Source organism: Cyprinodon variegatus, unplaced genomic scaffold (genome assembly GCF_000732505.1).
Source record: "Cyprinodon variegatus isolate N-32 unplaced genomic scaffold, C_variegatus-1.0 Scaffold788, whole genome shotgun sequence".
Taxonomy (NCBI): Eukaryota; Metazoa; Chordata; class Actinopteri; order Cyprinodontiformes; family Cyprinodontidae; genus Cyprinodon; species Cyprinodon variegatus.
Genome location: NW_015151241.1, coordinates 154136 through 164935, shown reverse-complemented (window position 1 = coordinate 164935; position 10800 = coordinate 154136). Strand labels below are relative to the sequence as shown.

Below are 10800 nucleotides of genomic sequence, written 5' to 3'. Positions count from 1 at the left end.
CCATGGTGGGGGGTATGAGGGGTCATTGATAATGTTACGTAATAATTTATAATACCATAATAATTTAAGGTCAGTCAAATTAACCACACAGTGATCTGAGTTTACTTGAATCTAAATCAGTGCGTTTAATCCCTGGCTGGATGTTTAGGTCTCTCTAGGTTTTACTGCAGGATGACCCTGTATTATTTACCCCCATCCTTCTTCCTATTAACTATGACCAGCATCACAGTCTCTGCTGAAGATAAGCCTCCCCAAACCATTATGCTAACATCACCATTTTTCATCATTAGGATGTTTTGATCAGTTTTTCCAGCCGAACTGACCAGAGCATCTTGATCCACATATTTTCTTCTCCAATTTAAACTTGTAAAGACTTTGGGTGGACGTCTGTTTATCAGGACATCTACAGTCCAACCTTCCTCTTTCCATTTTCAGATGATTTCTTTAAATGGTGCATCTCCATGACTTCATCTCTGACCTGCATTCATTGGACCATATGTTCACTAAGAAAAAAAAAACATTTGGATTAAATACCACACTAGACTGTATTTATTCATTAGTTAACTTTCTAAGGCAAGTGATTGTGGTGGATAATACTGAAGAGGCATAAGAGAAATGAGAGCTAAATAAAAAAAGTGCAATATATATTAATAACATATGGAGAAGCCATGTGTCATTTTCCTTCCAGTTACGAGACTAATTTTAATTGGTCTATGATAGAAAAAAAATCCCAAAACAACACAATTAGTTTGTGGCTTTATTTAAATAAAGGGGAAAAGGTACCATTGATATGAATAGTTTGGCAAGGCAGGTAAATTAGGAGAAAAAAATATGACTACAGTTGAAGTATTTGTACATGTCCTGCAAACACATAAACGTCCCTAACACACATGCTGAAAAACACATGTAAATAAAAAAAATGCTGCAGAGGAGAAAAGCTGCATTCACAGGAAATAGTGAGCAACAAAAAGGAAACGCCCTAAACCACAAAACCTACAGCAAACATTACAAACAATGCAAACACAAAATAAAGACAGAGAAAAATGCTGCAAGTAGCAAAAACAACTGCAAGTTAAGAAAAAACAGGCAATACTAGAGCAGCATATTGGAAGTCCTGGGAGATAATCATCAACTATATGGGATCAGAACTTTAGTAAAGGTATAAACTGGATGCTAAGAGAGATTTCCCCTTTTCACTACCCGATCCATACTGGAAGCACGACCCGTATGTGCAACCAGATATACATCAGGGTAGAGACCTAAATTAAGTTTTTCCCCTCCCAGAAAATAGTTAGCATACTAAACTATAATGTGTTAAAGGTCAATAATGTAGTTTAAGACCTTGTAGTATATAGAGTGTGATCTAAATAAACAACGAAAATGCAGTTAAAAATTGTTTAACCCCTTTTTGCCGGACTAAAGGGCAGATTATACTTCTGCAACCGCACACATCAAATGTCGCTTGCATCTTGTCGCGAACCAGTTTTGCTGGTATGCTTCTGCAACGTCGGACTGGAATTTCTAGGGACGCACAGCAGTTTCCCGCCAAAGCGCAAGGGGGAGACTATTCGAGATCTCGTGAGAACTTCAACGGTCAAGACAAGTTCTTCGGCGGCGGCAGCGGGAGTGTTTATTTAACAAAACAACAATGGCGCATCTGGAAGATATCACGGTCAGGGATCTAGACTATCCATTGTTGTTATTCCTCGTTTTTTTTAAATGGCGCGCCCCGGCACCGAATCGAGAAGGGCAACCACACAGACCGCCGGAAAGGCATACAAAGGACCAATCACAGCTGCTTTTTGTCTGCGCACTTCCACTCGAGGTCTGGGCAGGTTTGCGACTGTCCGACGTGTAGTCAGGATTTTTTTGAGGTGTTTTTTGAGGTTACAGAACCTCTAAGTGGGGGGCGTGGTCGCGCACAGAGACAGATTTGATGGTTGCAGAGGGTATGCGTGAGAAGCATAATTGGCCTAAATCTGAGCATGTCGGACATGCGATCAGACATGCGAAGCATCAAATTGTCTCAGGAAAGTCATTAAAAAAATTCACAATGTGTATTAGCATTCTTTAGTGATTTAAGGATAGAAATAAGTACTTTTAGTACCATAGTTAAATTATTTATTGCAACCTGGATGAATATCTCCTTGTACTTGCGCAAATGAGCTGACGGTATGTCCATATGAGTTGATGATTGGCTCCCCCTTGTGGTCTGGATCACTTCTGTCATGTAGGGCTAATTTGCAGCTTCTTTATATGCAGCTGCATTTTTTTCTACTAGCTGTATTTTCCTTTGTATGCATTGTGTGTGTGTCCCTTAGCATAATTGTAAGTTTGAAAGGTGTTTCCATTTTGCAGCTCCCTGTCCTGTGATTGCAAAGTTTCTCCTTTGCAGCATTTTTTTTAGTCTAATTTTTGAGTTTGCAGGACCTTTTGAATTTACTGTGAAATCATGTATTTACACAGCATTTGCATCGCCGGGTTACATTATTATTCGATCCTATAGCAGAGAGCTCTGCTCTCTGTTCAGAGAGCTCCTTGCTCCTTGAGAGACCTTGACTTCCTCAGCAACACCGGTTGAAAGAGAAGTGGAAAAAGACATCGGGCCTCAAAGCTGTGTTCCTATGTTGAAAGCTTCTTCAGATAAAACATCTGCTACTTATCAAAGCAATAGAGGCTGCTGCAAAGCTGCCAAAAAAATCTCTGATTTAAAAGACAATAGAGCTCTTTCATCAACATGTAATACAGTTTGACTCATCAGCAAAGGGAAACCATACAAAGATTTCCTTCTTGGCTGCTTCAGCCTGAAGCTCCTGAAGTTTCATTCATGGCTCACAGGGAACTTTGAATCAGAAGCATCTTAAACATCCTGAGAAATAAACTCTGTGAATCTAAAAGGATTACTCTTAAGTGTAAAACAAGAATTGTGTGATAAGCAGAGAAGTCTATCGCTACATTCTCCTCCCCAATGATACTTACTTCAATTGCAGTAAAAGATTAAATTAAATTGTTTTTTGCATCTATTTGATGTCCCTAACCTACCTGACCCATGTGTTTATTGGAACCAGTAGGAAATTGAAAGGAGTTTTGATCCTCTGTTTCTTTAGTCCTGTAGAGTAACACAGCAGAGCCGTCATCCAAAGCGTTATTCACAAAAATCATAAGAACGAATGTTCGGGCAAATTCAAGCCCTGCTGAAAGCAATTACTCTTAATTTCATGACTTAAAAAAAAAAAAGGAGATAGAGTGAGCCGAGAGAGTGAGTGTGTCAGTGCTAATTTGACCTAAATGGATTCCGTATGTTCGCAGAAACATTACATCCACACTGGAACCTCCCTGCTTGTCATTTAACTGCTCTGAGGTGCTGCTAATTACCGCAGAGGGGTCAGCAGACTCCTCATCATGGAGCAGCAACAGTGGAAAGGCTGCTGACAGAAATGTGGGCTGTGATTGCTTCTACCCGTTTAAAGCAAGCGAGCAGCTCAGGCACGGGCAGTAGACCAGGGATGTCCTGCAGCCATCGTGTGGAGAAGCAACCAATGCAGCCACAGGACACCTCAGAGGGCGCAGAGGCCGGTCCAAGCCAGAGACCATGTTTCCACTGGGGGAGGAGCTATGATTAGAGCAGTCCTGGTCACGGGTGGCGGACGCAGGGCTGCTCGCCTCACAGGCGGTTTGCTGGACATTCAGGTCCATGTAGTTTTAGGAGGACGGGATGGAAAAATAAAGGCCATTTAAGAACGGAGGTTACTTTATGACTTTTGACTCAAATAAATCAAAACCATATTTCTACTTTGTCCTAAATTATTTTATTTATTGATATTTTGCTTTAATTCAGACAAACTTCAACACTTACTTCAAAGATCTCCAAGGTGCAAAGTAAAAAAAAATAAGGTTTAAAACGGATGATTAGTGATGTAGATTTCCTGTTTGCTGGATGCACATGGCATGGACTTTTTCAGGTGAATCTAATTTCTATAAAGCAATCTAGCTAAAGCAATCTGTGTTTAACTTTATTTTATTAATTTAAATCCATTCGAATGGCTTTTTTTCAAAACATACTTCACTTCACTTATATTCATTATTTGTCCTGAGTTATCGCAAAGGAACTGAAACTGATCAGAATCAGTGATTCTTCTTTTTACCTCCTTCCACAGATAAAACCACCTGCAAAATAATATTCTAATTTCTTTATTGTTGCATTATATAAAAATCACCAAATGACATCTTTTTTAATGATAAATATCTTTTGAAGTGTCAAAAACTGGATAATAAATTTAGGAGAAAGACATAACGACACATAAGGTGGAAAAAAATAGATAAAGCATCAAAAAATGTTTAAACATTTTTCACATTTAAAGCCTAACCTTTACTGCATTTTTTAAATTTCCTTCTGTTTTTATCCCGTTAATGTAGGGATACACATATTCCGACCCATCAGTGTTATGAATGGAAACATATGGACTGAAGTTAATAACGAAATATCCTTTAAAAATCTGGTAACGATCAATGTTTTTATTAGCGCTTCAGAAAAGAAACAGTTTAAACCCCTAAAATATTATTTTGGCAGAAGGAGTTACTCCCTCTTTCTCAACAGACGTCAGTGATTTAGGAGAAAATATGAGCTGTTGATGAGGTTAAGCTCAAACGACTGAATTATGATTGTAAAAATTTTAAAAACAAAACAGCGCCCAAAGATTCCTGCTAATTGAATCCTCATTTTTTTTCTCTGGCGTGACCCTCTACCCTGATTATTTGTTCTTTATCTGTTCGATGCTGAGGAAACAGAAGAACTCAAAAAAGATGTAAGAAAACATATCTGGTGTCTGCAAAATTTTAAATATACCATTTATAAAACAATGTTACTCTTTTTAAACGTAGTTTTCTTTGAATTATTTTTTTTTTTTTTTATATTTATCCCCATGTTTAGCCACACTTGGCTCTAATTTGTGGTTTAGTTTCTATTTTAATCTTACATAAAACGTCCTTATGGGAAACCGTAAAAGTTCTCCATTAAAGACTAAATGAAGAGGGAGAAAATAAACAAAGCTTTTGTAACAAATTAACCAGCTGTTTGCTAAATAATCGAAACAGGAGGGGAGAAAAGCAAGAAGAGTTCCTAATTTGACAGATTATTTTTTAACCTGATTGTGCCAGGCTGTTTTTCTATGCCTGTAATTGCGCTAGCAGCAAATCAAGATGCTAGACTGATAACTTCAAAACATCATGACTCCTTTTTGCTGAGTGAAACTCAGTATGCAGATGCTGCATGCAGCAGCTGGCATCGTCTACCTTTCCCGTGCAGAACAGCCACGTTCAAGTCTGGGTCGCTGTCAAAGGCCTGCAGCTCCTCCAGCAGACGCCTCGCTGTCTCCTGGTTCACCGCGTTACGCACCTCTGGTCGGTTTATCGCCACGGTGACCACGGCTCCCCTTCGCTCTGAGACCACGGTTTGACCTGCAGCTAAAGACAGACAATCTGTGAGGAGAACAACGCTGAGAGAGAAGCTGCACAGAGACTTGACGCCTGACCCTTTCAGTGATGGCGCATCAACTGGTTTATGTGGTTTGAGTTGAAGGAAGGATGAGAGTGTGGAAGAGAAGCTCTCTGCAGAGGCAAAGTGAAGACCTCGGCTCTCTGCCTCAGTGTGTTTATGTGCAACACCAAACTGTGGCTTGAGGTTGAGGCAGCCAGCTGACCGGACATTGTTTAGGTTCATCCCAGGGAATCCACACCCACAGCTTACTGTGTCCAGAGGAGAAACAGAAGCTACTGACACAGACTGCTTCACCGAACCCAACGGAGGATGAAAAGCAAAAGCTAATTTATCTCAGGGAAGCTTTCTACTCGACAAAACCTTAAACAAAGACAGTAATTACACCGAGCTCTGAGTAAATGAACCACATCTGAACTGCCTCTCTGGAACATTGTTTGCAGTTTTTATTTCAGGAACTTTAGTGGCTGGAACACCAGGAAACACTTTGTTAAATGCACTATAAAATTTAATAAAAGATCAAAAGAATGACATATTCAACTAATAATTAGTGGGAAATGTAAAATGAAGCCACCAAACGGGTTGGGCAGCTGCTGGAAAGTTAGCAGCTCCATTAAAATATGGAATCAGTTCTGAAGAAATAATTTTAAAAAAGTTTTTTTTTCAGACAGTGAAACTTTTTTTCAATTTATATATAGAATCAATTGGTCCGAATATTTCTGGTAACAACAAACTGATCAACATGTTCCTTAGCAACATTTTTATGGGGACTTTCTGCATGGAGTTTGCATGTCTCCACCTGCATAAGTGGGTTCTCTCTGGGTACTCCAGGTTCCTCTCACAGCTCATAATTGTGATTGATAGGTTAACTGGTTATTCTAAATCAGGGGTCTTCAAAGTCAAATCCTCTTAGGCTGGAGTCCTGCAACTTTCTGATGCATTTCTGCTTCAACACACCTCACTCCATTATGAGCTCATTAAAAGAGAAAGATATACATCTAAACTCTTTCCCCAATCTGAAACTCTTCCAGAAACTATGATTTTTTTTCTCAGTGTTGCAGCGAGGAAATATTTCAATCCAAAAGAAATTGAGATTATTTAACAAAAATAGTAGAAATATGAATGTTTTCTTCGTAACTTCCCCAAGTGTCGGTTGATGGAATCCTCATCACCTTCAAAAAAAATTAATTTCATCTAATTGAAATAATGAACAACTTTTTATTTTACTTATCAGAGCTATGTGAATTCAAACTTTTTCACTGAGTTCATTATTCTTTAACTATTCAGAGTAGAAATTATCAATACAATGAGTTTTTAGGAATTAATCAGTACTATTCAGAATTCAAATATATCTCACCTTTAAGACTCTCTGAGTTTAAATGTATTTAAATAATGCAAAAACGAGGATTAATACTGAGATTACTACAATTGCAACATCAATTATTCCAGAATTAACCTTTCAAATTATGACAATGTTTTTTTATTTCTGTTTATCTGTACAGTAACGCTAGTTATTAATCACAAGTTTCTAATATTTTTATATTTAGAGAAGTATTTTTGATTGTTAAATATTAATCTGGACTGTACAAACTGCAACACCTATTAGGAGATAAATAAAATATTTCCCAGTTACTTGTCTGTCTGACAGCTTGCTTTTCAAAATAAAATAAACAAGAAAGTGGTGCTTTAAGAAACACTTCATCATGCACATATGACATTTCCTTCTTTTCTTAGTTTAAATGTTTCTCCAGAATTCAGAGGTTTTTCTTCCTTTCCTTTAATGAGAAATTAACTGCAGGTGTGCCAGAGCCTTCTTCTACGATCACGTCTATGCGGCCTCTGCTGCCACCTACAGTCTTCATTAAGCATTACACGCTCACCCGTCGGTTCTTCGTCTCCCGTTGAGGCGCTGTAGGTTCTTATTGTTTTCAAAGTCGTGCCCCTTGGCTGAGTCAATATTCTGCCTTGACAGTTTGCTGCGACAATTTTTCCCAAAGCCCTTCCATATTTTAGCGCCATTGCAAACAACCTCTGAAGGCAACGCTCACACGCTTAAACTTTTATTTTCTTAAACTATGGTGTAGGTACAATTATGGTCAGATCCTTTTCCGATATATCTTATTAGGGTGCAACACTATAACGTGTCCTGACAGAAACTGAGGTCAAAATGAACAAGGTTCTGAGGACAAAAACAAACTTGGTGCATTGCAACGGTCATACCTGCTAAAGCACAGCAGAGGGCGCACTTATCTCATCAAACACTAGTGTCAGGATTTATAAAAGGTTTGTGGTGGAAATCACATTTTAGAAATTTGTTGGCTATTAGCGAATTTTCCACATTGTGATTGTAGCAGCTTTTCATTGAGCTGACAGAAAATCTTAAATTCAATATAATTCAGTTTATTTATACAGCGCCAAGTCACAATACAAGTCATCTCAAGGCACTTTACAGTACACCAGGTCTTACAGTCAAATTGATTCAAAGTTTTCTATCGAAGGAAAACCTGTTGATTGCATCGACTCATTGACTTGAATGCAATCCCTCACACTAAGCATGCTTGTAGAGACAGTAGAGAGGAAAAACTCCCTTTTAACAGGAAGAAACCTCCAGCAGAACCAGACTCGATGAGCCTCATCTTCCAGTGATTATTCCCAATGGCAAACAATAGAGCTATGTTTTAAATAAACTAGAGCACTTGAACTTCTAATTATTGTTATATTAATTTAATTTACACTAACTGATAGAGAAATATAAAGTAGCACATGAACAGTACCTGCTTTCACTAGTGGAAGTATTTTGCTTATAGATAAAACATAGACAGAATTCGACTAAATATGACAAATCCAAGCTGTAAGAATATTGCTCGTGGCGTTTTAACTTAAATACTTTCCTTTATAATCTGCATGCAAATGTGTCCCATACTGCAGCTGTGGAATTAAAATACCACCAAAACTAAAGAAAAATACCCCTTGGTTAACATGCAACTAGATAACACATATTGTAACTTCCAATTTTCTTACAAATTTTGTAGGATGCTTGCTTCTTATTGAGTATTTTCTATACATTACACTATCCATGTCCTATCTAGTAAGAAAGACACTGGATGACCTTTTTTTTAACAAAAGATTTCTTTAATTTTTATGGTTTTTGTACATTTTAAGGCATCATGCACAGAAAAAAAGCCAAAGTAAAGATATTATGCGAACCCTCTACCAAAAATGATCTTTTAGCATTTAAATATGTGCTGTTAAGAATATGTTTATACAAATATGGCATGTAAGTGAACCTCAAAGCAGATTGTCACCTGCTCTCACAGTTTTTGTAAACATGGCTTGGAGCAAAGAGGGCAGAGGACATAAAAACAAAACAAAAAAAATGCACAGCATGCTACGACATGGGGCTTAATTTCCCTGAAAAGCATGCAAATTATATTTACAGTGCATTATTTTATTTAAACAGAACTATGTTCTTCAATCACTTCAGTTTAAAACAAAAAAAAAGTGTCGACATTAACGTGGCCATATTTGTCCTTAACCAACAGACCTGTTTACAGTTCATCAACAAAACACTACAAGATTTTTTTCTTTACCATACATCAAGCACCTATTTTTTTTTTTTCTCTAGGTTGAAGACTTCAGATTAAATTGCCCAAATTGGGCTGAGACCAGGTTAAAAAAAATATTGTAGTGTCCACTATGGCAGACATCCAGAGGGCACCGGGAGCTTTTGGCACAGTTGTGTCCAGTTGTGCTCTTCTGTGGCCTTCATGTGTGTTATACCACATTAAAGACCATGGAAAGATACTGTTCATAAGAGACTTGGATCCAGCCGTCCTGGTCCGTGTCGTATCGCCTGAAGACGTCGGTCAACCTCTAAGGAAATGGCACAACAGCGGCATTAGGCAATCGGCTACAATCAGATCTTTATTGATCAAATAGACATAAAAACTGGAATGTTAAACAGAGGAACATAATGACAGCTGCATCAGGACATCTTCATTCAGACCATTTTAAGTTTATGGTTTAAACCACTGATCTCTTTTATTCACAGGATTGCTGATAGCCCAAACAAAGCCACCATATTGGTACTCCCCACTCTCACGGAGACGCTCCATATAAATAGAATAGAATGGAAGATCCCTTTATTGTCCCACAATGGAGATCTCTGGTGTTTACAGCAGCAGAAAGATTTTAGAAAAAATTGTCACACAAATGTGGACCTTAGAAAAGTGTATCAGAATAAGATAAGTGAGGAGTTAAAAAATAAACAAATAATTGTACTGTAAAGTGTTTTAAGAATATAAATATTGTGCACATGGAGAATAAATAATCAATATAAGGTTATGCACATTTTTACAGTAATGGATATTTGAAAATAGCAGCAACATCAGAGATGAGCAAAATGACAGCAGCATTTTATTAAACTAAGATAGAAACTGCAAAATCAGCATGAATGTAACAATTTATTGGGGTTTTTGGGAACAGTGGTGGTTATAGAGTCTTACAGCTGCTGGGAGGAAGGATCTGTGATAACGCTCCCTGGTGCATTTAGGGTGCAGCAGTCTGTAACTGAAGGAGCTCTCCAGTTCTGCAGCAGCTTCATGCACGGGGTGGGAGACATTATCCAATAGATGTTAACTTAGGATCCTTTTGTTTCCCACCACCTGCACTGAGCCCAGAGGGCGTTCAATCCCAGAGCTGGCCTTCCTGATCAAAATGCCTACATGTGAAGCATTTGGCTGCAAAAACAAAAAGTTTGCCGACTGTGGGAAGACGTTTCACAGGGAATTTCACAGTCAGTGGATGTACTAACCAAGAAAATCCATTGACTGAGTTAGCCAATGACATAGTGTCTGATGTTAGAAAATAGAGTAAATAGAAAGTAATTCACAGTGAAATATCAGTGCAGTAATTCTTTATTAAGTGGAAGACGCTGTCTTTTACATAGCAAAATATGAATTTCATGTTACCTGTTATTTATGTGATTTTGATAGTGTACAATGTGAAGTTCTGTGGAGTTATTAAATGGGTTCATTAATTTAGCTCTATTGTCTGTCAGATTTAAAGGCAACTGCACAGAACCAGTATAAAGTATACGGCATCATGCATGCACAATTTGCAAATAGGAAAATACTATAGCATTAAGGGAAATGTACTTGTAATCAGTCCTGATTTGAAATCTTGAAATTACAGGTGCTGGTCATAAAATTAGAATATCATGAAAAAGTAGATTGATTTCAGTAATTCCATTTAAAAAGTGAAACTTGATATACAGGTGCTGGTCATAAAATTAGAATATCATGAAA

At 37.8% G+C, this 10800-nt stretch overlaps 2 protein-coding genes across 3 annotated transcripts in view; both read right to left on the bottom strand.

Moving 5' to 3' along the window:
* LOC107098543 (carnitinyl-CoA dehydratase-like) overlaps positions 1–7574 on the bottom strand; it is a 35261-nt gene extending 27687 nt beyond the window's left edge. The window contains exons 1-2 of one of the 2 annotated variants that reach the window (XM_015396280.1): positions 7375–7574; positions 5293–5463 (exon numbers count right to left, since the gene is read on the bottom strand). In XM_015396280.1, the coding sequence (XP_015251766.1) occupies positions 5293–5463; positions 7375–7513 (310 nt within the window). In that variant the 5' untranslated portion in view covers positions 7514–7574. The remainder of the gene's footprint in view (positions 1–5292; positions 5464–7374) is intronic. The other variant, XM_015396281.1, reaches the window with a different exon arrangement.
* A 1393-nt stretch (positions 7575–8967) lies between these two features.
* pdcd6 (programmed cell death 6) overlaps positions 8968–10800 on the bottom strand; it is a 29916-nt gene continuing 28083 nt past the window's right edge. The window contains exon 6 of the mRNA XM_015396291.1: positions 8968–9367. Within this exon, the coding sequence (XP_015251777.1) occupies positions 9269–9367 (99 nt within the window). The 3' untranslated portion in view covers positions 8968–9268. The remainder of the gene's footprint in view (positions 9368–10800) is intronic.